This window comes from Prinia subflava, chromosome 18, assembly GCF_021018805.1.
Source record: "Prinia subflava isolate CZ2003 ecotype Zambia chromosome 18, Cam_Psub_1.2, whole genome shotgun sequence".
Taxonomy (NCBI): Eukaryota; Metazoa; Chordata; class Aves; order Passeriformes; family Cisticolidae; genus Prinia; species Prinia subflava.
This window is the reverse complement of record NC_086264.1, coordinates 13,337,812-13,365,693: the sequence shown is the minus strand read 5'-3', so window position 1 is coordinate 13,365,693 and position 27,882 is coordinate 13,337,812. Positions and strand designations below refer to the sequence as shown.

Genomic DNA, 27,882 nt, shown 5'->3' with positions numbered 1-27,882 from the left:
TATTTACTGGAAATATATCTGTCTTTAACAGACGGGGAGAAAAAGGGGCGGTGAGATGACGGGAGAAATAGTAAGTTAAAAAAAAAAATTAAGGAAGCAAACCAAACTCCACCTCACAAGAAACCAAACATTCCACGACAGGAAACTTTAATAGGCTGTTTAATAAGGCTGAAAACAAACGTGATTTAACAAGTACATGTGAGGATTTAAGCTTTCCTTCTCCCTGCTATATGAAACGAAGTGGGAGGACTAGTAAATCGCCATGCACGATTCAGAGGGGGTATTTCTAAATCAGGAGAGCAGTGATGATTTGAAACATCCTTTCGTGTGGGGCCGGGGCGGGCAGGCCGTGCCTCCACGGCCGCGGGACTCTGCGCCCAGAGGCCTCGCAGCCCTCGCTCTGAGGGCCGGGCCATGGCGGCGGAGCTCCGAGCGCTCCCACACCCCGCCGGCCCCGCTCGCCGCTCTCCCGGCCCCGCGGGCAGCGGTTCCGGCTCGGGCTGAGGGCGTCACTTCCCGGGGCGGAGCTGGCGGCTCCGGTAGGTGCGGGGCCGGGCGGGCAGCGCCGGGCGGCGGGGCCGTTCCCGGGGCGCGTCCCCTCAGGTGCCCCATCCCCTCAGGTGCCGCGTCCCCTCAGGTGCCGCGTCCCCTCAGGGAGCCGTGTCCCCTCAGGTGCCACATCCCCTCAGGGGTGCCCCATCCCCTCAGGGGCCGCATCCCCTCAGGTGCCCCATCCCCTCAGGTGCCACATGCCGTCAGGTGCCGCATCCCCTCAGGTGCCGCATCCCCTCAGGTGCCGCATCCCCTCAGGGACCCGCGCTGAGGCGGCCGGGCGGGAGCGGGGCTGGGGCCCGGGGAGCCTTCAGCACCTCCTGTCTATTTCTAAATGTTCTTGTGTCTCAACTCCACCCACCTACCCTTTTTTTTTGTTCTCTTTCCCATGGAAGTAAGTGCAAGTATGCCCTCATCGCAAATAATTGTTTAAAACACCGTTAAAAGTCGCCCGTCAAACTAGAATGTCCCGCCATTTCCATAAGCGTAAGGATTGATTGTTCCCGTATTTGTAGAGTGCTGCGTGTGCTCTCAGAGGCTTATTTGAAAGTACTTTTTTGAATATATTAATTTATGAAATATGATAATAAAGGGATGCTGTGCTTTTGATTCTATAACTTGTTTTTTACTGTATCTGTTTAGGGGAAAAGGGGATGGTCATTTTTTTATTCATGGCAGCAAGTACAGATAAAATAAAAGCTGATGATGACAGGTGTACATAAATTCGAGTCCTCACAAGTGCTTTGAAGAAAGTAAAAATGTTTTCCTTTTCTTTAGGGTGTCTGCAAACAGAAGTGAACTGACAACTCTGGTACTTTTTAATTCCAAACGAGATGAAGATCCCCTCCTTGCTGCTGAGATTCCCTCATTGTTATTTCTCCAGAAAAACTTACCTGGTGAACTTTGGCCTCCCTTCCCGAGCAGATTTCCTGGGCGTTGAGCCTCTCGGGCCAGCACACGGCTGTCACACAAAATGGATTTGTTCCTCGGGTGGTTTGAGGAGAGAGCTGTGGCAGCAGGCAGCCCCCGAGCCCCGAGTGGAGACACTTTCTGACCGGGAGCAGAGACTCGTGGACAGGCTGTACCAGGGGCTAATCCAGGGTCAGAGAGCCTGTTTGGCCGAAGCCATCACACTGATAGAATCGACTCAGAGCAGGAAGAAGAAAGTAGCCCAGGTGCTCCTGCAGAAGGTCCTGTCCTACCACAGGGAACAAGAAAAGTTAAATCAAGGGAAGCCGCTTGCCTTCAGAGTGGGTAAGTCCTTTTACGTTTTTTCTAGTAGTTGCTTACATGTAATTACTGTCCTCACCTTTTATTATCACTGTTGTTTGTGGTCCGTAGCCTTGGTTTTTTGGGTTTTTTTGTGGTTTATAATCAATCTAGATTACTTTTGTTGTCCAGTGGAATTATAGCTTGGAAAAATGGATGGAAAAATGCTTTTGAAAATGCTTTAGGAATTATCATTGCTTCTTGGAGTGTGTTATTTATGGTATATTTATAACTGTTATAAGGTGAAACATCAGTTAGTTTGCAGATTGATGCAGGTGTAATCTACACTTAGGGAAGGATGTAGTCAAGCAGACCTGGTCTTTCCCCAAAGAAGGTTTTTTCTTGAACACTTCCTGAATCCTTTTTTAGTCTACAGAGGGAAAAACATACCCCTTCCTGTTGTGTGGCCCTCTGTTAAGCAGCCTGCTTTTCAGCTGAAGGAGACTTGAACCTGCTTCTCTGGGAAGCTGTAAAATGTTTTTCCCTTACAAAGAGATGGACTGCTAACATGTCATGGCCCCCTGTCATCTCTCCTGTCTGTACAAGCGTAGTAAGAACCAGAACTGGGGCATGGCAGTGAGAAAAGTTTGGTGCTAATCTTAGTTTGTGCGCTTTGACATGCAAATAAATGGCCCCATTTTTTTGAAAGAACAGCTCTTCAAGGTAAGGGCTTGCTTTTCCTTTTGGAGTGTTTCTTTTATAGTAAATCTGAAAAATCCAGTTCTAATATATAACATTTTGAAAGTTCTGGAGGATGAGTCATACAGTATAAGTAATTTTATTTGGAGGGGAGGAAATAGATGTGGATAAACCCAATGTTATGCTGGTATCACTAGGGTGAGAGTGGTGAAGTGCTGCTGTGTTGCCAAACTCCCATTTCGTTTTGGCATAGCTTTTATTTGCTTTTGTTGTGATGCTCTGTTTAACTATGAATTGTTATCAACTTGTTGATATTCATGAGATGTATTATTTGACTAACAAATTGGGTTTTTCTTCGTAATGTGATCACTTAGGATTGTCTGGTCCTCCTGGTGCTGGAAAATCGACCTTCATAGAATGCTTAGGGAAAATGCTTACGGAAAGAAAACACAAAGTGTCTGTGTTGGCTGTAGACCCTTCCTCTAGCACCAGTGGTGGTGAGTGTGAAAGTTTGAGTCAAATTACTAATACCCTGTCAACTACAGAAGTATCTCTTTGGGCCAAGTGGAAGAAAATTTGGTGCCTATAACAAGGCAAATCAAGTTTGCATTTTTTTTCCAGTGTGATACAAAATTGGAAAATAGGTATCAGTGTTGTATTTCTTTCAGATTTCCTCTTTTCCAGTGTTCAAATGTTGCCTTGCAATTTTTTTTCTGAATTTGAATTTTTTTGAAGTTGTGCGGTGTTACTGATGACAGGCTCTCCAGTCTGTACAGCTCTACAGAGGCTGTAACTCTCCAGTAAAAAATTGTAGGGAAATTACAAGCTGACCATGCCTGGTTCGCGGTATCTCTGATACAAATAATACAATCTTGATTCTGATCTTTTTGTAAGGGGCAGCTGCCAGGCAGCATCAGTAATTTTTCCAGTTTCTGTGCTGCTGGAGGTGTGCAACTATTTATAAAGGAATAACTAGAGCATTGCAATGACGTGGAGCTAAGACAGGCTGTGTTCTTGAATGCATGCCTTCAGGATGCATCAGTGGAATAGCAAAGTGTGACAGCAAGACCGCACCAGTTGGAAAGACTGAGCATCTCTCATCTTTTGGAGTGTGCATTGTGTGTAGATCTCGCTGAATCTGATTTGCAGTTTGAGTAGAAGGAGGGCAGGGACGTGTGCCAGCTCTCTGGAAACAAAACATGCAGCATCGAGGTGTGTCAGAGTCATCGTGCAGAGATTGGTCCCTTTGGGCAGGATCAGACAAGAATTGGCTGTGTCCCTGATGTGCATGGGCTTCAAAAACCATTCAGGAGTTGGAGAATTCATTCTGACCTAGCACAAACTCTTTGTCTTTGGTAGCAGTAAGGTCTGCCTTCCAGGCAGTAGCTTCCTAGCCCTCAGCTAAGTCCTGAGCAGCTGTGACTAGGATATTCTTATTTGACTTTGTACAAGAGATCTGTCTTTCCTCACTCATTTTTTTGGGGGGAGAAGGGGACTTTGGCTGTGTTGCACTTCTGAAATAGTTTGACATGAAGGTTCCCTCCTGGGTGATAAAACGCGGATGACGGAGCTGTCCAGAGACATGAATGCGTACATCAGGCCCTCTCCAACCAGTGGGACCCTGGGAGGTGTCACCAGGACCACCAATGAGGCCATTCTGCTCTGTGAGGGAGGAGGCTACGATGTTGTTCTCGTGGAAACAGTAGGTATGTGCCATGGCCTGGCTTTGGTTTCCTGTTGGGATAAGGAAATGAGGTGTGCTAGTGATTGCATGCTTCCTGCCTTGCTTTTGCCTGTGTTTTCCTGCATGGTCACTGGCTGGACATGCATGCTCATTCTGTCTTATTGTCTAGTCCTGTATGTCTTTAACTAAACTGTTGTGTCTCCTGTTGTCTTTGTTTTGTTAGTGGGATTTGTGCATGGGGCGGTGCTGGGATCTGTCATAATTACTGTCATTGATGTGACTGAAAGTTTGTAGTAAGTGGTAAATTCTGAATTTAATTTTAGGTGTGGGCCAGTCAGAATTTGCTGTGGCTGATATGGTTGATATGTTCGTATTACTGCTACCACCTGCAGGTGGAGATGAATTACAGGTATTTTTCACTTTCTCTTGCTGGTTACTACGTGGGACTAGAAAGAGAAACAAATTCAGCATGCAATGTCTGTGCAGAAAGTCATATCAGTAGTGTTTTGTCCATTATACTGTATTAAGTATATTAAGAGTAATTAAGTATATTAAGTATATTAATATACTTAATATTCAGTGTAATCCACTTGTTAATTTTAATTTTAAAACTATTAGGATGTAAACTTTTGGTACTCTGTGGCTTAACTTGACATGTTTGCTAGTTATGTATCCTTTTGGGGAGAAAACTAGGAACTACCAGGGCGTTTTGAGCTGGTTTTTGTGGTGACTCCGCGTGTGACAGCCGCGCGGGGTGCTCCTGACTGCTGTCGCTGTTGTGTTTAGGGCATCAAGCGGGGCATCATTGAGGTGGCAGATCTGGTTGCTATCAATAAGGCCGATGGGGATTTGGTTGTGCCTGCGCGCAGAATCCAGGCCGAGTACGTCAGTGCCATGAAGCTGCTTCGCAAGCGTTCCAAGGTTTGGAGGCCAAAGGTCGGTGGGCTTCCCTGTGTTTTGTGGGGCTTCTTGGCTGTGGTTTGGTTTTGTTTGGGTTTGGGTTTGGATGATGTTTGGTGGTTTCTTGTATTTTGTTTAGTCTCGCTGTGCTGGAGAGGTGATTGCTGCTGTGTGTGCTTCCCCTCTGATCTCAGGGTGTGCCACATGAACCACTCAAAGCCAGGCCTCCTCCTCCTCTGCCCTGAGCTACTCTCTGCACTAGCAGAGCTGGTACTGACATCAGGAGTGGTGCAAACTTAACTGTGCTATCTGAAAATGTCCCTGAATCTACTTCTCCCTCCATTGTAACTCTGAAGCCTGTGATTATCTTTGTTCTTTCACTAATTCAGGTGTTTCCTTTATTGCTTTAATTATTTTTTTCGTTTCTCACATAATGATAACAGCTAGATAACTGGAATTCTTATCCTGTCAGTTTTCAGTTTTAATGCTGTATTTTGTCTACTAAAAGCTTTTGGTAGATTTTTAAGGAGAAAATTCAGTACTAGTTTTTAATATGTGTATACAGAATAAGCACACACAGACTCATTTCCTTTATAAATAAACTATCTGTAAAGGTTTGTTCTATCCTGGTATTGAAACTGACCCACTAAGCTGAGTTTAAATCAGCTGGGCTGCCTGAGGATTAGCGTTTCTTTTGTAAGTGTGGAAAAGGAAAGAAGCAGTTTTTTTAAAAGCCAGGCTGTTAAATTTGAAGGATTATGTTGGATGTCTGAAATATTATTGGCAAAATTAATTCCTGGTCTGGAAAGCAAAGGCAAAAAAATAATCGTCAAAATACCTTGTTTCTGGCATATTTTAGGTGCAAAATAATAGCTACCATAATATGCATTTAACTCTACATTTAAGTAGAAGAGCAATAATGTACCTTTTAGCTGAAGGATTTATAAAAACGATTCTCATAACAAGCAGATGGACAAATACCCCAAATAGTATGGATCTCAGAGTCTGCTTCTAGTGAGTAGAATCCCAAATTTTCATGGGGGCTGGTGGGAAGGAAGGCACAGAAACGCTTGGAGCCTCATGAAGCGAGTACTGAGGGAAGGTTCCCCCGCACATTCCCTGATTTCCGTGCAGCCTGCCCGATGCACGGACGCCTCCCGGGCAGCAGCTGGGCTCTGACAGTGGCTCTGACCCCACAGGTGCTGCGTGTCTCTGCCAGGACCGGGGAGGGCATCTCGGCCATGTGGGACACGATGAGCGAGTTCCGCGAGCTGGCGCTGGGCAGCGGGGAGCTGCTGGCCCGGCGCCGCCGGCAGCAGCACGTGTGGATGTGGAACCTCATCCACGAGAACATGCTGGAGCACTTCCGCAGCCACCCGGCAGTCAGGGACAAGATCCCGCTGCTGGAAGAGCAGGTCCTTAGAGGAGTCCTGTCTCCTGGGCTGGCAGCAGACCTGCTGCTGAAGGCATTCAAAGATGGTCTCTGAGCGCTGTTTGCTACTCTGCTCTTGATAAGTGCTTTATGTACACGTGGACATTAAATACACTTTTTCTGTGTGTGGATTCGGGTGTTTTACTGCAGCAGACAGCAACAGAGTCCAGGACTCTGCAATGGAATTCTGATGCATTCTGTGTATGCAGCGATCGTGACAAATCCAAACACTCACTAAGAGATTACTATGCACTGTATTGAAAAACATTTTCCGAATCTTCTATTTGTACGTGCCATAGATCTGCTGATAAAAACTGGATGCCCATGTAAAATGATTTGGTTTGGGAGGGTGGGAGAGCGAGGTTTGTGTGGTGCAGGGATTGATTCTGGTTGTGGGGTCATCTCAGAGCAGTTGGTACTGCAGCTTTCCATTCTCATACAGCAGCAGCTGTTGCAGAATGGATTGCATTTTCCTGCCTCACCTTGAGTGGCAGCAAGAGCGTTGGACTGCCTGACAGCACCAGACCACAGCCTTAGTTTTAAATAAATTGTCTGTATATAAATAGAGCATAGTGGTGTTTGGTCCCTCTTTGGAAGCTGTAGTTAGTTATTACACACTGTACAGTAGGAGAAGGGAATTTTAACCATCCTGGTTTCAAAATAGATGTTTTATTAAAAAACAAAATGTAGCTAGATTTTTTTTTACATGCGGACATCAGATGGAACAAATGTTACCCGTGATGTTTTAATCACAAATGTCTATATACTAGAATAATTTATCTCTAAAAATAATGTTTCGTTGTTTTCTCATCTGACTTGTGTTTTTTGGATTTGAACAAGATGGGCAGGTGTGTTTGGTATTTTTTCTTTATCTCTTGCAGAAGACAGAACTATTTCCAACCAAAAGCACTTTTATTTTTTATTTTCCCTTGAGAAAAATCTGGAGGAAATGTTTTCCTGATCCCTGATCTAGGAAGCAGAGCTCATGTGGTACCCACTAAATGTGAAGGAAAAAGTGGACACAAGTGCTGATCTTTGGAGACCTGACAGTAAAACCAGTAAAAAAGGAGAATTTGTGAGCCTGTTGGTGCTTGGAAAAATAATTTTTAAATGAATATATCGGACGTGATGATTTTCACAGTCTTGATTTTCTGGACATGTACATAGAAGGTATGGTGACTTCAGCTCAATTTCACCTTGTTGGCTTCTGGCAACCCAGTTCCAGTATAGCAGTGAATTAGGTTACTTCAATCCTCTTTTTACCTTCATGGTGTCTGTTTTCGTTGGGTTTTTTTTCCCCTCAGTATATTTTTTCTCCTCTTTCCCCTTGTCCCGGTTGTTGTATCTCATTCCCAGATCTTGCCTGCTTCAGCTGGTTAGCTACAACTCTGTAAACAATCCACTGTGTCCCAAGACAGGGAAGAACGTTTCCAGCTCATCAGTTTTAGCTCTGTGGGATTAACTTGGCTAAAATACATTAAAATATTGTTATTCAAGTAAACAGGCTTCTGAAAAAAGATAGTAAACAAATCTGTTGAGTAGGATGTTGACATATTCTTAGTTTCTGGAGTTGTCAGGCTGCTCTCATGTTAACACTTAAACCCACAGCTATTGCAGAATACCCTGGGAAAATAATAAACTTCATGAGAAGCCAACAGCAAGATGAAGTTTGTAGCTGGAGGTATGACAAACTGTTAGACAAGCGAGTGTGGGAGGTAAGGAATAAACTGTTTGGATACACAAAGTCATTTCCTCCAAAGCCTTGCAGTTGTCTGTAAGTGTGAAACTTTTCCCCAGGTCCCTGTGTAATAGATGTTCTGGTGTTTCACAGCTGGAAAAAACAAGTGTGGTGAGATCAAGTGATTTACCCAGGACTCTGAAACAGGTCAGAGAGTGGAAGGGTTGCAGTTCAGTAGTCTTTACTCTGAGCCCCACGTATATTTACAGCCACGTTACTTAAGGTTGAAAAAATGCTCTTAGCAAGTTCATGCTCTTAGTGTGACTTATTCCTTTCATATCTAATCTCCCTGTTTGCAGTGACAGGACCCAGTGACCCCTTCCTGACTACTGTTCTGTTGTAATGTCCTGCTTTAAGTAATAAAAAACTTTCCTTTGATATCTAATGTGCCCTCACCCCCTGCAAATGCATTACCTCCTGTTGTGCATGCTGCTTCAGCCTCTGTGTTCTCCCCACATCTATTGCTTGTTTGTAAAATCTGCAGTGTGTTGGCTATTTGAGATCTTGGGGCATGGAAGTTGGGTAAAGCTAAAGAATACAAAGGAACTTTTTTTTTTTCTTAAACTGTCCGCAGTTCCCTCCCTAAAGTTTTCTTCTGTAATGTGGCAAGATTCAATTACTGATTTGCTCTGCACTAGTGCAAACATCCTTATTTCCCCTTTATTTTCCTTTCTCAGAGTGCTCTGTTGCTCCCCCTTGGATGCACAGTCAATAAGTAACATTCTCCATGAGTTAAAATGAGCAAAACATTTTCACTGAGCTTAATGGTTCTGTAACTATTCCTGCTGGACTGTTCTAAAGCATTTATAATTTGATGAAAGATTGAACAAAAGGTGATAAAGAATGTATTTAAGGCTGCAATGGCTGGGGATGCAGAGGGTGTATCTGATGAGGAGCTGCTGCAGGGCTGGGAGCAGTGCACACTCACGCTGCTGAAGGTTTTCTCCCGGCCCTGAATCCGTGATCCTCTTTGTAGTTCTCTAATTGCAGCCAGCAGAAGACAAGGGGGATGTTGGTTTTTATGACTTGTTGCTTAGCAGCGTTGATCAGCAGAAGTGCAGCCTTTTCTTTGCTGTGACCCGGGTGCCCCCGGGCTGGGTCGGGGCTCAGCAGCGGAGAGCGAGGGTTTCTGGAGGCGTGTGAAACTCCCGTGCGGGGCCTTGTTAGCGGCGGCTGAGGGAGAGCCGCTCCTCTTGACCTCCTGGTTACCTCTGCCCTTTACTCCTCTTTCCCTCTCTCATCAAACCTTAGAAGAAAGCAGGCACCGTCCTGGGAGGACGTGGAGGAGGGGAAATCCAGGGACAGGTCAGCTATGCTAAGCTGTATCCTGCCTCTTTCCAGGAAAAGGAGCTAAGCTGCTTCCCAGGCTCTGATGTCAGACCCTCCTCTCGTGGAAGGAGGAGGACTTCAGCCATCACAGTAACTATTCTTATTTAGAGAAGCTTTCCTAGTATTTCAAAATAGGCAGAATAATCCATAGAGGAAAGGGAACTTAGGGCACTAAGAATTTCCTGGTTTATATCTTTTAGAAGGGGTTTCACAAACTGAACTAGAAGGGGTATTGAACGTGGTTGAAAGTGATTGAGGGTCTGCACTGAATGTGTGCCAGAACAGGCAGCTGCATAAGAAACTGCCCTGCATGCCATGGCAAGAGCATGGCAAGTGCATGGTATCTGGCAGAGCTCAATCAAGTAGAATAATCAGCAAAAGGGAATGGGAATTATGTTGCAAATATTGTTATTTTTTAGTATTGCATGAATCTTATCAAAATGATCTACCTGGAAATCCTGACTGCTGTCTGAGGCTGAGAGGAATGACTTTTCGTGCCCTTGCTTGATAAGCAGAGCAAATTGTGTTCACCCAAACAGGATTTCTTTTATTTTGAGCTGTGAGTATGATTTGTCTGTCTTCACTGAACAACAGCTGCTAATATCTGATATCTGCAGGATTCAAAACAAGAGGCTGAAGTTGTGTTCTTAACTTTTTATTTACAGGAGAAGTAGGGAACTCTGGTCAAGATCAATAAGCTTTTAGAAATAGTTTCAGTAAAAGTAAAAAAGCCCTTTTTTGTTGTTTATGAGTGCTATGATGCAGCACTTATAACCTGACTGGTTCTTTCTGTGTGTAGTGGCAATAGAAACTGATTAGATTTGAAATTAATGTTTCAGACTTCAATTCAAATACTGTTGTCCTTCACTTTTCCTTTTCACCCTCCATTAGAATGTGACATTCATGGAAATGAAGGAGTCTTTAATGTGGGACTCTTTAGTACTGTCGTTTCCACACCTGCAACAATGGAGCAGGGGTCCATTGTTGGATTGTCTGCAACAACAATCACCACTGTACAGCACTAGCATGACTAAAAGCCACTGAGTGCTTTATTCCTGTACATTAAACAGTTATTTTGAATTAGGATGTGTTGGGAGTCCCAGTGTCATGTCTTGCATGGTGCACGTGGCTTTCAGTTTAGCTGCAGGCCCTGCTCCAGACACTCATTTTCACCACACACAATTCCTTCCATGTTAGAAACGCTCTGCTTCTCCACAGCCGAGGTCAGGGGGGGTCAGCAGTGCAGCGTGTGCCTGCACCTGATGGAGTGAGTTCCTAGAATAAACCTGCCTGGGCTTTGTCCTGCCAGCCAGGTCCCTTCTCCTTTTGGGGGTGGTAAACTTCATATGCAATGGGACAGGGAATTCCAGAGGGAAACTGGGATAATTAAAATAATTCTGTTTGGCCCATTGCCAATTCTTTCATCTCAGAAAGAATTCTCACATCTCATTGCTGTGGAGACAGGCACAGATCCTGTAAATTAGTCTGGTCTGAATAGCTCTCATCTAACATTTTTGAACATTAAACCTTAGTGAACATATAACGTGCAGGGACATTCTGTGGCAGTTTGAATACTTTTGCTTCCATAATTTTTTTTTCTTTATTGGGTGTTCCTTGAGATTAAGGCTGGACTAAGTGGATCCTCAGGTTAGTGTGGTATTTCCTTATGTAGATTGCATCACAAAGCCACTCCAGAAGAAGATATTGTCATGAGCAAGACTTGTATAAGTTATGCAGAAAAAAATTGCCTGGAAAAGCTGGGATAGAGATTTAAATGCTGCACAAGCTGGATAGAATCAAAACTACTCTTGTGTTTCAGTTTCTAAATCTAGAGAAGAAGAAAAAAAACATTTTCTTGTCTTATGCTCAATCCAAAGTGTTTGTAATAAACCACCTTGTCTGCATGCCGAGAGATTGCCACAGAGAGAAACGGGGACAGAGGTAAACCTTGTTATTCTGAAATGGCTCCTCGGTAACCTCCTTTTCCAGGTGATTCCTGCTGAGCCGGTGGCAGGGATCAGAGAGGGGCAGTTGCTCCGAGGGCTGTGCTGCGGTGCTGGTGTGTGCCTGGGAGCACCAGTCCGTGCGTCTGTCTGTCCGTCCGTCCATCCACCCCTCGGCAGTACTCGCCGGGAGCCCTTAGGTGGTGCTGTGCGGCTGCCGCGGGGTGCCCTGCCCACCTCGGGCTAGCGTTTGCCCCTAGGTCAGTCCGAAGAAGGTGAAAAGCAGTCTCTGGGCACTGGTAATTAGGATGAGTAAATGAAACCGGTCAGTAGAGACGTATTAAATATTAAATTCGAACATGGATTTCAATAGCTGCTGTAATTTAATCCTTATAAACTTGAATCGTGTCGTGCTTAAACTTCTATGCTAAATGTATTGCTCTCTGTCTGTAAAACAAATGGCTTTTAAATAATAGTTAAGGAGTTTTTAAAGGGCATTTGAGGATCAGCCTGATGGAAGAATAGTGCTCACCCTGGGAACTCCCTCATGTAAATATGGTGTGGCTTTCAGGTTGTATCTTCCAGGCTGTGCAGCTCCTCATTTCTGAAGAACTAGAGGTGCAGATTTAGGAATTTGAGTTGTGCTGTCAGTTACAATGGAATTGAAATGGAATTTCCTCTAGCAGGATGGGTTTCAAGCCACAAAGTAAATTTTATTTGGAAACTGTTGGTTGAATTATTAAAGAGAGTTATTAAACAGCTCTGAAATGCTGATGGTATCTTTTGTAACAACACAGGAGAGAAGTGAGGTGTTGAAAACAAATTGATCTTTCCCCTTGGAAATGAGTTATGTGACTGTTTTCTTTCTAAGTTGGGAATATAGCCTTCCTATAGTTTTACTGCTTATGCACGGTCCTGTATTTTCTAAGTGTTTTCCACCTGTTCCTGCATCTTCAGGGTGTTAAGCCTGGGAATATTCTGCCAAAGCAAATGAAATATGCACATGAAATAGTTCATGTTTTCAGAATGACTTCATTTAGTCATGACTTTTATTTATTTAGAGGGAGAGAAAAAGAGCTGGTGTTGTTACAGTCTCCGCTCTCTCTGCTCTGTTTTTTTAAATCTCTGAAACTTCCTATAACCCAGCTCTTTTTTGACATTTGAACTGTCCCAAGCTGCATAAACTGAGTATCTGCTGTGTGTTCCTGTCATCCCGGTAACTCTCATCCTGTGGTCCCTTGTGCTGTTATTTTAGGTGTACCTTTACCATTATGTGGTTTGTTAACGTTACCCAGAATTCTGCTGCCAGGTAGGTGGGACCAAGCACTGAGATTTTAATTCTTCTGTGTTGAGAAAGAAACTCTGACTTGAAAACCCTGACAGGTTTCTGAGGGGTGATTTGTAGCCTAAAGCTGGTGGCTATAAATTCTCACCTGTGAAAAGAGAATCTGAAGCTCTGCACAATGTGTTCTTCAGCTGCAGCTGAATTTCTGCTCTGTTAATATCCCTAAGCAGCTGCAGCAGTGTGTCACGGTGATGTGGCATTCTGCATCCCCAAAGCTCTGCTCAAATATTTGAACCTGGTAAGGCACTCCACTGAGCTGAGAGGGGGGCCAGTGTCGCTGGAGCTTTGCAGAAAAAGAAACAGCACCTGGGAGGTGAAAGCAGCTTTCCCTCACCATGCAGCAAGTGGAGCTGGAATTACAGTCAGGAGGTTCCTGGCTCGAGCTGCACCACGCTGTGGAGAAAGGTCATTCCCAAAATAGTGCAGGAGGTTTGTTATTGATAATAGGGCAACAAAGGGCTCTGGATGTATTAATAGGTCACTGTGTGCTGCCCTTAGTAATACATAATTTAGCAGCCTTCCAAAATGGGCTACATCATATTTTTCTGCTGCAGTATCACTTTCACTGTGAGTTTTATCTGCTATAGTCTGGATAGGTATTTTTGTTTTGGCTCTTCTAACACAGTTTTATTTAAAGTAAATAAGGACATTTACTAAGTAGGCATGAAAAGCCTCCTGATTAGCAGCCACATTAAACTGCAATATCCAGCTCACCTTTGAGGTCAGCACAGCTCCTCTGCCCCTTGGAAGCCACTGAGCAGAGCTCTGCCTGCCTGAGGAGAGCAGGGAGGTGATGGAGGATTCTGGTGGCAGTCGGGAGCTGGGTGCCGGGGTTGGTGAGGGCCTTGGGGCTCCAGGGAGGCAGGCAAACCCCGTCACACCCAGTGGGACAGAGGCTGCAGATGCTTGAAAATGGGTTTTGAGATTTGGTCCCACCTGTTCCTCAAATGCCCTTGAGGATGAGGTATTTGGTAGCTGTTGTTGGATCTTGTAGATTTTTATTTCAATTTGCCTTTTATAAAATGCTGTTGATCCCCTTTGAACTCTTTTACTTCAGCAGGGTACTTACTGAAGGATTTTGTTTCTTCTCAAAATGAATTATTTGACCTGCTAGGTTATTCAGCAAATTCAAAAGTACTATGTAGGAAACAAGTTTGTTTTTTCACCAAGCACCCAGATCTATGCATCTGCAATTAAAAGAAGAACAAAATGGTATTTTCCCTTAGCAAAGTCTGAAGAATTGAAGTGAATCACGGTGAGAATGACATCCACAAAGCAAATAGGTATGGAATCAATTTATTCAGTCTCATTATGGTTTGAGTTTGGGTGAAGAGTCTCCAAACAGGGAAACACCAGGGAAAGAAATGGGGAAACCAAAATGTGTAAGGAAAGTTAAGCAGAGCATCCAGCATCCAGAGGCTGCAAGGGTGCTGTTCTCTTCATGTCTGTGGATATGTGTATTTGAATTAGCAGAGCAATGTGAGCTTTATAGGCTGCCTTTGCTTTTTAATATGAATATTTTTTGAATGTTTTTTCCCAGTCTTTAGCCTTCTTGCACCACAGTGCTCCTTAAAAATGCTCACAGTACCAGCTGAAATTTGCATCTGCTACAGGAATTCTGTTTGGGACTGTAGATGGGCTTACTCTGTCTAGGCAGTGGTGTTGTTTTTCTGGAGTTAGCAGAGTTTAGACCTCCTTAAAACTGAACTCCTGCTTACAATGGATTTGAGTATTTTTATGTCTTGCTAGAGAGCCTTATTTTTTTGTACTGCTCTGTGGCTTGATCGGGGCAAGCAGCACGTTGTATATCTGCCTGCACTTGTTTGCAATTGATGCTGTGCCCAGGGTGTTGTGCTCAGATTTACAGCTGAGGTAAAAAGAACAACCACTTGTTACCATCTCTTTTTCCCCCTCCTCCATGTGTCAAACTGCTCCATGGTCCTTCGGAAGCATATTGGGCTGCTTGGAACCAGGGGGAAAATGGTGAGCAGAGTCCTAAATCAATTGTCTCAGGTCCCATTTTCTTCAGGGTTCTGCATTTCTGACTTTTTTTGGCCAGGGTTTTTTCCCTGTTTTGCAACAAGCAAGAGCTACTGAGGATGTAAAATGTTTTGTCACTGGAAAAATAGGGCTGGGAAAATTAGGAGTCCCAGCTGTTGTGTAAATAGCTTTAAGGGCATAACTTTTTTGAAGAGGCCTGTTTGTGGTTAAGTCGTTCAAGGCATTCTGTGAGTCAGGAAACCTGCTTTGTGTAGCCCAGACAGATTAAAATCCATTTGGATCATCCCACAAACACTTGTTTGTGAGATGACCAGGATGTGCACTTCTGCTGGGGTGGGATTCTCTGGCTTTCAGTGTTAGCACAGCGAATTCAACGTCAGCACACGTGCAGACAGCAGATCTCAAAGGAGGCAGAGGTAAGGAGCCTGGCTTCTTGAGGTTTCCAGAAGGAGCTGCAGAGCTCAGGGATTTCTTCTGAGTGTTTGGTCTGTCACAAACTGGCAGATGACATGGGAGGATGTAGTCCCTGGTCATTTGGCAGTGCCAAGAGCAAGCTTTGAACCATGCAAGCTTCTGGCAGGTTAGCAAACATTCCCACTAGACATTTCAGAGTCCTGGCCTCTTGGCTGCCAGTGACAGTTTTGAGTGATCTTTTTATTTATATCTTAAATTTTATTGTATTTTATTTCAATTTATTCACTACAATTGAATTGTCTGAGTTCCTCTCTTAGACTAGCCCAAGAAACTAAAAAAGTTCAATGGGGAACAGATTTTCTGCAAAACCATGCACCATCTCTTTTCTCAATCTGGCCTTCCCTGTGAAAGATAATAAAAAATGTCTTAATAAATTCATTAATAACAAAAGGAGGGCCTTGGAGGTGTTTTCCAACCTTAATGATAATAGGATTCTGTGAAGTACATTTATCCTTGAAACATGATACCCTCATGTTTGTCAAGTGCCTAAATTCACCCTTAGTTATATTTTCCTGGTTGGAGTTGCTGGAGGACTGAATTACCTGGCTCTTAGAGAAATCTGTCACTTTGAGTAGGAATGAAACTTGACTGATGCAATCTTATCACAGTATCACCATATAAATGGATCTTATTTATTTTTAATTGAAATGTCAACTTAAAAGATGCAGCGCACATTTTTAAATCACACTGACATTATATTTAGATCTTTCCATTAAGTTCTGGGTATGCAGTCCAATTAAAAGCAGGGAGCTAAGTATAAAAACATGAAGTCTTAATGCTTGCTTACTAAATATTCAGAGTGCAAGTGGGCATTGCTCTGGTAACACCTGTGAACAGAGCTATTCTGGTACATTTAAAAAGTGTCACCAATGAGTGACAGCCACCAATGTGTTCATATTATTTCAGAATCTGCTGATGGAAGGAACTTTCCTCCAGTCCCTTCCCATTTAAAATATTTTTCTCAGTTTCAGGAAGGAAAGATCCAGGGATTTTTATTGCTGAAACAAGCACTGCTTCTAACTGTGCTGGAATTGCACACTATGTACTGGAAGTGTGGATCCCAGGGAAATGTTAATCCCTGCAATTGTTGAGAGTTTGTCTTAATTGATTTTGCTGGTCCTAGCCCCGAGCAGGGCCTAGCCCAGGCTCCCGTGGTCATTTGTGGCAGCCTGAGGCAGTGAGAGCAAACTGGGAGAAACCTGCTCCCATCCATTGATGCAGCCTTGGATCTGTGGCCCCAAAGTCCCACTCACCCACATGTGAGCTCCTTCCTTAGGGCTTTGACCCTCCCAGCTTCCTGGTAAATCTCTTAAAAACAAATTCTTCAGTGTGAATGAACATTCCAGGCTTAAATAGCAGGGAAAGGATCAACAAAGTATTTGATGCTTTGTTGACCAGCCAGGAAGCAAGGCCTATTTTTGGCTTTGGTCACTTTGGGCTGTGTTAGGAACACTGGCATGAAGGTCTAGAGGCTCAGCAAGAGAACATTTTCCTCCTCTTTATTTAAACAGGCACATTCCCAGCTAACAATCCAAAGTTTACACTTCCAGTGAAATGCTGTCTGAGAAGTGCTGGAAAAAGAAAGGTATGTGATAGAAAGTAGAGGGTTGAAAAGTGAAGTAGGGCAGAACTAAATGCAATCAGAAGAGGAATGTCTACTACAGAAACTTGCAGTCTTTTAATTTACTATAGCCTAAACTGGAAAAAAAATGAGGGGAGGATTGACTTTTTTTTAGAGTTGTGCCATATGTTGATTTTAATAATGGTTAAAAAATTCCTCAGTTCAGGGAGTTTTTAAGTGCCTCTGGGGGAGTTTTTCAAACTTTGGTGTGAGGGAAGAGGCCCTTTCCCTTTGGGGTGCTCTGTGCTGGGGAGCTGAGGTTCCATTTGCTGCACAGACACCGCGGGGGCTGCAGGCAGCAGTGACTGCCCCGGTGTTTTATCGGCTCCCAGGAATATTCAGCGGGGACAGGAGGGCACGGTGCTCCCGCACCGTCTGCCTGAGCTCTGACCCCTCGGGCAAGAGGCCGCCTGCTTTTACAGCCAGCACTTAACCTGGCTGCTGAGACTTGTCAACAAGGAGGCCAATTAGCGGCACAGGAGATGGTGGGGGATAGAATGCACGTCTGTCTGTTAGGAGCATAACTGGTGTGGTTTGAACACAACAAGGATTTAGAATACGGCTCTGCATGGATGATGCCATCCCCCCCTCTGCAGACAAGCCCTCCTGACAGTGAAGTGTCAGGAAAATTGTAGGTTTGTTGGTTTGGTTTGGCTTTTTGTCTCTCCCCCACCAAAACCCCTAAATTCTCTCTTAAAGCCTTGTTCTGCTGGGCTCAGGATGACCATGACATATGTAGGATTGTAAGAAATAACTATTTGTGGATATTGGAATATTATTGGAAGAAAACACAGACTATGGAGAGTTGAGTAAATTGATTAAAATCAACACCCAGCAATGTGCAACTGGGAAAGGCCCTGAAAATCACACCCACACCTCCGGAAAAATAACGGTAAGAAGTTTTTTCAGCTGAGTGGACATTACCATTGCCCTGACTGAGGGAAAAAGGCAATCCACATGTATTTAATATATTATTATATACATTAATTACATCTGTATATATAATGTATATATTATATACATTAATATATCTCAGGATAGTTCTTATCTCATGGACATCCAGATTATTTTCTTTCCTTGCTTAGTGTTTAAGTATTAGTCTAACTTCCTTTTAGGATGTTGAGGATCTTTTCTTGTTCAGTGGAGTCAATAGTACCTTTGCTTCTTGGGTTTTTGTCTGCTCTTAGGGTTTCCTCTAGTGTCCTCTGTGCATTTTAACTATTCCAATAATCTCTGGTTAAAAAAACAGGTTTTTCTAAAATGCTGATAAAATGAGTACACAATATTTTTACAGTCAAAAAATATTATTTTCATGACAATGTTTTAGTGCACTGTGTTCTTTCATTCACTGCTTAGCTGATCTTTAAGGCAATTTCCTTGATTTTATTTGAGTTAATTTGAAGCAAGACCAAGTCCACCAAACTACTGCTTAAGGATCTGTTGTGACAGGTAGAGGAATTATAAAAGAAAGGCCCCATAAAATCAGAGCTGCTCTATTAAATGAATAGCTGGCCTGTCATCTCTGCTAAGTGCAGCTGAGAATTTGCAAGTTCCAGGTGAAACAACCTTGCAATGAAAGGTTCCTTAGCACAGCCACTGTGCTGGGCTGAACACGAAGGGATCTGTGGAACAACGAGATCTGCTCCATGAGGAGCCACAAAGGGAAAACGTGACCAGCCTGAGCCTCAGCACACACACAAATCACCCTGGGAGCAAGAAGGGACGGGGTGAGGAAAGTACCGGGCACGGGGTGCTGCACACGAGGTGTGAGAACAGGGTAAAAGCAGGGATGTGAACATGAATTGGCTTTTCCTGCGTGAAGAAAACAGAGTCTGGGCTTACTGATGACAATAAGACTCTGATTTTTTTGAAAAGCACGACTTAGCAGAGTGTGCAGAAGGGGAATTATCCCCCTTGCAGAACTGACCTGGAAGGCTGCTACAAGCACAGAGCCCGCAGTGAAGTCCTGGAGCTGTCCTAGCAGTATTTGCTGTATTTCTTCATCAGGAGTGAGAGCCAGAGCTTTCCTCTTCAAAATTGAAGATTAGTATCATTGATAAGGAGAAAGAAATGGAAGATGTTGTCTTCTTGTCTTGTAGGACAATCCTTTCCCCCTCCCTCCAAATCAATTCTAAATATATTTAAGGTGAAAAAAAGAGAGGAAGGAAAACCAAAAGAAACCAGAGTATAGCCAACCTTTTTAATTTGAGTATATTGTACTTCCAAACTGGATACACTAGAAATTGGCAATGCAACATAAGATGCAAAGAAATATACCAGTTACTGTCAAAATGACCCTGTACAGCCTTATAATGCAAAAAGCTTTATACAATACAAATTTTTATTAATGTACACAAACCTTGACAGAATGATATTTGAACATAATACAACAAGTAAAAAAAAAAAGTAAAAGGTGCTGAGAACTTTAACTGAATTACTGAATGGAAAAACACGCCAGCTTTCATTAAAGAATGCATAGTGAAAACCAGTATGAAATTGCCTTTATGGTGGGGGGAATTTATCAGAACTGTTGGTCATTTATCAGCAGGGGGAACCTCTGGAGAACATTCCTGTCTTTAGTATTGAACTGCAAACAAATTCTTTTAATATGCAAGAGCTCTGATAAATAGTGTATTTTTTTTTCTTAAAAAAATAAAAACCTCCTAACACACGTTTCCTTACAGAGAAAACTTCTATAACTTGCCAGAAAGAATGAGTTTATCCTTTCCAAAGTGCTAAACAAATTTCCCAGGTACACTAAGCACTGCCAGGTCAGGTAGTGGTGCAGTGGAACATGGCCAAAACACGTGCGGGGGCCTGCGGGCAGCTCATTCCTGGAAGTTCCAGCCCCAGTTAAACTGGGTTAGATACAGTAACCTACTGTTAGAACATTCCTCCTTCTTCTTCCTCCTGGGCAGCTGTGCTGTACCTGTAGTGGGTGTGGAAAACAAGCTTTTTGCTTGCAGTGTTTGGTTCTCTGTGCTGTGGAGTGTTTTACAGAACTGGTAGAGCTGCTGGATACAGACTGCAGATTTCCTGCTGCCCAGATAGGAACGATTTTACGCTCTGAGTACTTACCAAAACAGCATTTTCTATTTTGTCTGTACTGCCAGGGAGGTGTGAGCAGGGGCTCTGATGGAGTAAAGCACGGCGAGCAGGGCCCTGAGCAGGTGAGTTGTTTCCAAGGGTTTACGTGCAGTTTGGAGCAGAAGGGTTTTCTTCACTGCAGAGACAGAACCGCCAAGTGCTCCTTAGAACCAAAACCGTCTGCTGGAATGTGAACAAAAGGTGAGACTTCTCCTTCTGTAATTAATAATGCCAAGTAATAACCTGCTGTGATTTTGGGTATTTCCCCCTTGTAAGTAGCTTGCAGAGTGGTAACAGGAGTGCGCAGGTTAGGATGTCCTCCACAAACAGGAGGAATTTGGTCATGACACTGCAGAATGTTTGGCCATGTCAGTACAAAACAAATGTAGGAATCTTGCAAAGAGGTTAAAGTGATGCAAGTTTTGCATCCAGAAGGACTTTCTACACAAGCTTCATTTAGGAACTAATGAAGATTGAGTTACATTTTTACTTGTCCCTGTGGCTGAGCACCCTTGTGGACAAGGAATGCCTTCCTGACCTGGGTTGTTGCTTTCCTGCTGTCACAAACAAGGGGATTGGATCCCCATCCCACAGCAACCTGCAGAGGAAGGTCCTTCAGGACAGCACCAGGCTGGGTGGACAGCATGAGGATGTGACTCAGAGCACCTCCTACAGGGGCTTGGCCAAGGGACAGGGGGGGACTGTGGCAAAAGCCAGGTCAGACAGTCCAACAGCTGGGAAAAGACAGCCAGATCCAAATCAAGAGACACCACGGAAAACAAGAATTCAGTATGAAGGCATTCCTGCACGTCACAAGATCATTTGGAAATGTTTCACATTTTATACTTCCAATTGTAAAACAGAGTGCTTTTAATCCCAATCTTTCTTCCCGCAGTTGTCTAAGGAACAGAAATCAGTTAACAGTCAGTTAGCTTCTCTTGCATTAAGATCACTCTTGGCATTTTGAGATTAACAAAGGTTACACAACCAATCTGCATTTGCTTCTTCCTGCAATAAAGTGCTACATATAACATGTCATTTTAATGACCACAAGTAGGAGCATTAAATAAGTACAAAGTTAGCTTCCTAGCAGGACACACTCTATCTGCCATCAACAGAAAGGAATAAAGTATTACTGATGACATGGAGGGGAGCAAAAGGACTGTCAAATTTGCAAATGCAATTGAAATATTGAGGGTATAAAAGAGAACTTTATGGTTCCAAAAGCATCTTTTTATAGCTTTATATTTCAAAGAAGTTACTGGTACCTTTTCAAATAAACAGTCTTATTAACTTCAGCCCACAATATGTTTTTTTCCTTTTTTTTTTGCAAGTGAGAAACAAACTAGTGCAAGACTAAAGCACTGTGCAAAACTGCCTTTTTTTTTTAGTCTGAGTATTTATACCCAGAATTTATCCATACCCTTTTTTAAATCCCCTTGTTGGATTTTTTTTCCCACCATAGAATTCTAGTTATACAAGTTGTTCCTGCAAACTAAAAGGTAACCACTGCATAATACAGTATATATATAATATTTATATGCCCTTTTAAAACAAAAGATGTATGCTATGGCCCAGAGGCAGGTGTTTGTCACACCTGTGTAAGAGCTCAGACCTGGGCCTGCTGTGTGTGTGCACATACACACTCTCTTCATTGTCATGCTCTCATCCTGCAGTGCTGAAAGCAACTTTTGTCCCTCACCAGTTCTACCCAAACCCTCAAACAACTGAACACAAGGCATCAGACAAGTAAAGGAAGCTGCAAACAGCACTGAAATAATGCACCAGTTCTCCCCCTGCCCCGCCCCAAACATCGCTCCTACAGCTCCACAGTCAGGGGGAAGGCAGGCAGGGAGTGAAGGGGGAGAAGGAAGATGATTCAATTAGCCAATCCAAGGGATGTGCAAAAGCAGTGCCATGGCACGCCACAGGCAGCCTCTCTTCCACACACCCGCACGCACACAAAGCCCAAAAATAAAATGCATCAATGTCATCTTACAAGTGCTGATTGCCAATAAGGACACTCTTTTTTTCAGCTTAACAAGACAAAATAGTTTCTTAGATAAGAGTACTGGGAACATGCCTCTGAAGGTAGAAGTATGCAGTAGGTCACCTCTTGGAGATTTAATAAAGCAGCTTTCATGTCAATGCAATAAGTATACACACAGAGCCATTTGCTAAACCTTACTAATGATATAGTACAAGTGTTCGTTACCTCTTGGGGCTACGTTTTGCAGCAATGTATAACCTGCTGGGTTTGTGGGGGATTTTTGGTACAGAATGCAACTGCCCTCAGACAGTTTCTGCCCTTTCTGTTAGTCCAAGGTAGGCAAGGAAGGAGTGTTTAGGTGAAGAGGCACCTCCCGGTGCAGTCTGAGGTCTGGGTGGATGGAATGTGACATCGTAGTGGTTCTTGGGGAAAAACATTGTTAAAGGAATAAGGTGGGCAAACTCTGAGTTCCAGTATTTGTCAAAGCACAGGGAAGCGCCGTTGACGGCCAAGGCTTTCACGGCCAGGTCTGGCTCTGCCCCGCTGCCGTGCGCAGCTGACAGAGCCACTGTCTGCAGAGCCTGGGAGGCAGACATGACTGACAGGGGTGACAGGAGGTTCCTGGGGCTGCTCACGGGCAGGAGCGGACTGGCTTCCTTGGAGGTTGAGTACTGGCCCTTCTTCTCCTCCTCGGAGCAGTCCCCGTTCTGGTGCTTCTTCACGTGGCGGCTGAAGACAAAGGGGTGGGTAGTCTTGAACAGGCACTCGTCGCAGCTGAAGGTCTGGCGTGGAGCGTGCTTCAGTTTCTTGTGCAAGTTGAGATTGTCTTTGCGCTTGCAGCTGTAGCTGCACTGGTCACAGTGGAAGGGGCGCTCGCCGGTGTGGACGCGCACGTGCTCGATCAGCTTGTTGGCCGTCTTGGACAGGTAGCCACACTGGTCACACTTGTAGTGGTTGCCGAGGCGGTGCTCTCGGATGTGCATCTCCAGCTCCAGCTGGTTGGCTTTCACTGTCTGGCAGATCCGACACTTGTACTCCATCTTGTAGTGAGTCTTCAGGTGGCACTCCATGGCCGCGGGGCGGTTCGTGGAGTAGATGCAGAACGGGCACCTGGCAACACAGCAGGGAGGGCAGGGACAAGGAAAGAGGAGTCACTCAGCTGGCAGAGCTGCTCCTGCTTTAACCCTGGCACTCAGCCCCTCGCTGACCTACTGAGGACAAGAAAAAGGCTCTCAGCTCTCCCTGTGAGGCCTCTTTCCAGTATTTGGTTCACCTCGACACATCTCTGCTTAGAGGAGGGTTGCCCATTTAATGGCATTCCTAGGGAAACACTGGTTCTCTCAGAAGGAGCATCCCTTTAACCTTCTGGCTTACCTTGACGGGGTCTTCCCCCAGAGCAGGCCCAGGAGTGCAGGGTGGGTGACTGATGCACAGGTACTTTGTGTAACGATTCCTAGTGTTTGCACGAAGTCACCTTGGCCATTTTTTCCATTAAGAAGTGGTTTAAAGTGAGTGTTTACAGATGAGTATGAAAACAGCTGTTTAAGTAAAGATGGAATAAACTTGTAATACCACACGTACAGCAAAAGCTTAGGAATTCCCTTTTATGTGACCTTGAACAATAAGCTTGCTGGGTATGCTGCTAGCAGGAGCTGAAAGCCAGGCTGCTGGGATGATCTGTAGGGGCTCCCATTCCTGGGAGATGAGCTAGCCATGCTGAAAGGGGCCTGTGCCTGGCAGGGTTTGCCTACAGCCACCTCTGCCACGGCAGGAGTTGCTCCTGTGTAGGAACAGGCTGTGGTTCTGAATCCTCACAGCAGCAAGCGTCCGGCCTGGGGTGGGCATGGCAAAGGGGCTCACCCCAGTTCCTGAGCCAGGGGGGCAGAGGAGGGAACCAGGAAAGCTTGGAAAGAAGCCTGAGCTGCACGCTGAACAAGCCTGGCCACCCACCAAACCCAAAATACACCCACTGCTGCTTGGTGCAGCTGAGAGGAAATTGGTGGGGACAGCTCCCTGCCAGGGAGCTCTGCTGTGCTGAACCAAGCACGCACCTCCCACACGGAACTGCTGAGCTCAGGGAGCAGGGCTGGATAAAAACTTACAACTAAGGCAGCTGGGGACTGTCTTCCAACCTCCCTAGCTGCCACACATCTGCACTGGCTCTTTGGCAGGTCTGCTAGTTGTGTTCTGGCATTTGGGGTAATTTCTAAGCTGAGATTCTCTCTCTCCCTATGTTTTCTTGCTACATCTGGTTGCACGTACAGGTATAATACTATCCTACAAGTTAATCAAGAGATTTTTGAGGAAAGTGAGTAATAACAGGAGGACAAAGAGACACTAAAACATCTGGACACCCTTCCTGATGCACATCAAGTACTCTGATCCAGAGGGAGCCTGTCACTGAGGCTTCTCCTGTGATTCTCTCTTTCACCAGAGGACTTGGCTGTCAACGCACACATACCTCTCCTGGGCTGGGTGCTCTCTGGATCAGAATCTCAGATTTTGACCTGGAGCTGGAAGAATCATGTTTTTTTTTTCTCTTCCCCCACAGCAAACAGGAGACAGAAAAATACAATTTACTTAGATCTCTTCAGGCTCTTCTGGATGCCTTAAAAAAAAATAAATCAGAGCTTTTTCTTAGACGCAGCTTTCAAGGTACCTAATTATTACTTGAGTTGGGCAGGAATATAGACAGAGAAACCCATCCTGTCGGGAAGACTTGAGTCATATTATGGCCATGTTTTTTTCTTGGTGAACAGACCAGATTTTACACAGCTTAAACCAAAGGTGCATTAGACAACTGGTCTGTATGTCCAGGGCAGACATCCCGTCCTTCTGCCACACTGCTTGTTTCCCAGCCTGGTCTTCTTCCCAGGTCCAGTCATCCCAGTCTGTGCAGCACTGGGCTGCAGAGGCTGCCTGGCAGACAGGACCAGTTCTCCAAAGCTGTGGCGCAGGGAACGCTCCTCACGCCCCGGCACACCGACAACATCAGGAGCAGCACAGCCTGGGAGCCCTGGGCTCAACCCCGGCTGGGCTCCAGCTGGTCCCAGCCCCTTCTCCTGCAGCAGCTGGGCCAGACAGGGAGCAGGGAAGTGCCTCTTCCATAACACCTCCCTGCCCGCCCAGAGAGCCAGCACACGGCCCCGGCAGTGCCTCCTTCCCTCGGGGCTGCCTGTGACATAAGGGCACACTCACTCCCTAGGAACACTGCTCTGCACCAGAACACCTCAGAGGACACCACCATGGCCAAAACCAAAGGGCTTTTATCTGAAAATACTGTATTACTCTTCACAGGGTAATTTATACAATAGTGATTGTTGTGGGGCATGCAAACAAAGCAGGAAGCATCCAGGTTACCATTCTTAGAGACTTTGGAGTACACAAAGGCAACAACCATTAAGGTTGTAACTTCACACCTAGTTGCAGAAGCTGTACAGGATTTAGTTTCTTTGAGCCAGGTGCAAAACAAAGCCTGTGCTGGGTGCTTCTTTTTGCTCTGCTGCCTTGGAGAAACCCCCTTACTCTGCCAAAAGCTCCTTGCAGTACTGCCACATTCTCTGTAGGACCCATCACATTCTGTCTCCTCTTGGCTTGAATGGGGAGAGGAGCACAGTTTGGTGCAGCTCCTCTACTGTTACCAATCTGCTGCAATGATGCAAGGCTCAAGGACAGGCCCAAGGCCCAAATCTGGATTATCAGTTACCCAGCCCTCTGTGACTGCCCTCCTTTTGTCCTATGCCCACAGGATTAAGGTGCTGAACACAGTAAAAGTTTGTGTACTTGCTTTCCTTACTTGAGCCCACCGGTGGGGACAGTGTGGCATTTCTTGTGCTCCAGTAACTGCTCAGGTGTCTTCATGAACTTGTGGCACACGTCACACTCGAACATCCGTGTGATCAGGTGGATCTGCAGGTGACGCTCAAACATATTTTTTGTTTTGCAGACAAAGTTACAGAAAACACATTCAAAGACTGAAAAAAAGAACAGGAAAAATTAGTCCTTACACTGTGGCCAGATTGACTGCACAGAGAGTGAGAGTTTGTATTCATTACACAAATTTTTTACCTTTCTCTGACTTCTCTTCAGTGTTCACTGAGGTCTGGCTACCAGGCACTACAGAAATGACCAGCAGGTTGTTTGACCCCTTGTTTTTTGGGGTTACATCTGCATCTTCTTTGCTGTTGGCGGAGTCACTCAGGGCTGACAGTGAAGATGAAGATGGACTGTTAGATTCACTGGGGGTCTTCCTCTCTTCAGCTGAAAAACAAAGAGCAGAAACTACTTCAGCAGATTAGATGGAGTCCCCATGATTCTGTTTTAAACTTCAGGAAGTACTTACATTCAAAGTTAATTCAAAACAAGTCTGAAATTAATTGAGATGATAAAAAAATTTGTTGGGTCTCCTTCCTTTTTTGTTTGTGTTTAACCACAGCGCATCTCTCAGTTTATCCTGCAACTGAGTGTTTCTGTGATGGTGGTGGGAAGGGATCATGCAATTCTACCTCATTACTGGACTGAAAAAAACCCCAAGACAACACTTGGATTACTCTGAGTTCAAAAGCTTGTCACTCAGAAAGGAAACAGAATTTCTGTACTTTTGAGGGGCAGAAACCAAAAGTACTTAATAGTCCAAGCTAAACTTCTCCCACCTTTCCATTTATGTGGGTCCAGTGAATAAATCTGGGATGAAGGTTAAAGGACAATAATCTCCCTCATTGTTCTGAAGAGTGTCCTCAGTAATCACTGCAGAGGTAACAGTGTGGTCTCAAGATTTGTATGTTTTTATTAGGATCTCCTTCCAAAGATAATTGGAAAGCATGTTATTTAACTGGACCTAGAGATAAAGCTTCTTTATGAGAGAAAGCATCAGAGCTTCCTTATGTGTGCAATAAATGCATGAAGTGCAAATCCCAAACCCTATCACACACTAGACCTGAACACGAGTTCCCATGTGAGAGCTGCCATGAGCCAGGGAGGCAGGGATGGGCAATGATTCCCTCTCACCCATGTCCTGTTCAGTGAGAGCTGTGTTAAAAGGAGACTTCACTAAAACCTCACATTCTCTGTGCGATACAATCCCCTGAGCACGGCCTCTGCAAACACCAGCTGAGGGGCTCACTTGGGCTCCCTCCTCAGGGTGAAGGAAGAACAAGGGGGCGTTTGCCTATCTTCAAAAGACAAGCAGCAGTTTCAATCTTTTAGCCACAACAGGAAAATAGAGCAGAGCACAGCTCACTTTTGAGCCCTGAGGATTTTCACATGGCTATGGGTGGGGCTTCTCATTTGCCTTTAACTCCTCTTTATGAAGTGGTGCTGAGAGCTGGGCTGGCATAAAATCCCTTGAGAGCTTTCCAGTAGTTCCTATTTCTGTAGTTCCATTTAACTTATGTGTCTGTGCACACAACCAATTGTATCCTTCTCTCCCTTCCTCTTCATCCCTCCTGTTTTCCCAATTTTATTCCTGGTAGGACAAGAAAAGCAATTTAGCAATGGAGAAGTGCTGGATACAATCAGGTTCTGTATTGTAAATATAACTGTGAGCACTTTGTGGCAGCAAAAATGCTTCTGCCTGGTCTTATAAGAGAAATTAATGAAAAAGATTCTGATTTTCTTCTCCTTAAGTTATGCCAGCCTTCATTAGCTGGACTAAGCACATGGAGCTTGTTTGAAAACTGCTATTGCTCCTATCCTTGGTATTAAGCGAGCAGGAGCAGGGAGTGAGCACGACTTGTTCTGCTGTTTAATATAAAGTACATTTATGGTACTGCTGAATCACAGCTAAACACCAGCGTGAAATTCCAAACTGAGGGAGTGTGGGGGCAAACACAGCGAGGAGCAAAACTCAACATAATGTTTATTTCAGCCTCAGAGCCAG

The 27,882-nt window shown here is 44.6% G+C and overlaps 2 protein-coding genes across 8 annotated transcripts in view; one reads left to right on the top strand and one right to left on the bottom strand.

Moving 5' to 3' along the window:
• Positions 1-267: 267 nt before the first annotated feature.
• Positions 268-8,594, top strand: MMAA (metabolism of cobalamin associated A). Of its 2 annotated transcripts, none has more exons than XM_063415373.1 (7): positions 268-539; positions 1,330-1,806; positions 2,835-2,957; positions 3,996-4,166; positions 4,468-4,553; positions 4,931-5,080; positions 5,184-6,226. In XM_063415373.1, the coding sequence occupies exons 2-7, from the start codon at positions 1,386-1,388 to the stop codon at positions 5,250-5,252; spliced, it is 1,020 nt and encodes a 339-aa protein (XP_063271443.1). In that variant the 5' UTR covers positions 268-539; positions 1,330-1,385; the 3' UTR covers positions 5,253-6,226. The 2 variants fall into 2 exon arrangements, with proteins under 2 accessions (XP_063271443.1, XP_063271442.1); XM_063415372.1 differs by lacking the exon at positions 5,184-6,226 and adding an exon at positions 6,244-8,594 and having other exon boundaries at positions 389-539.
• Positions 8,595-19,115: 10,521 nt separating this feature from the next.
• Positions 19,116-27,882, bottom strand: part of ZNF827 (zinc finger protein 827) — a 72,447-nt gene continuing 63,680 nt past the window's right edge. For 3 of the 6 annotated variants that reach the window (XM_063415356.1, XM_063415355.1, XM_063415357.1), the window contains 3 exons: positions 26,073-26,264; positions 25,801-25,978; positions 19,116-23,114 (listed from right to left, as the gene is read on the bottom strand). In XM_063415356.1, the coding sequence (XP_063271426.1) occupies positions 22,307-23,114; positions 25,801-25,978; positions 26,073-26,264 (1,178 nt within the window). In that variant the 3' untranslated portion in view covers positions 19,116-22,306. Of the gene's footprint in view, positions 24,613-25,800; positions 25,979-26,072; positions 26,265-27,882 lie in introns of all 6 variants that reach the window. The other 3 variants (XR_010082656.1, XM_063415358.1, XM_063415359.1) reach the window with 3 other exon arrangements.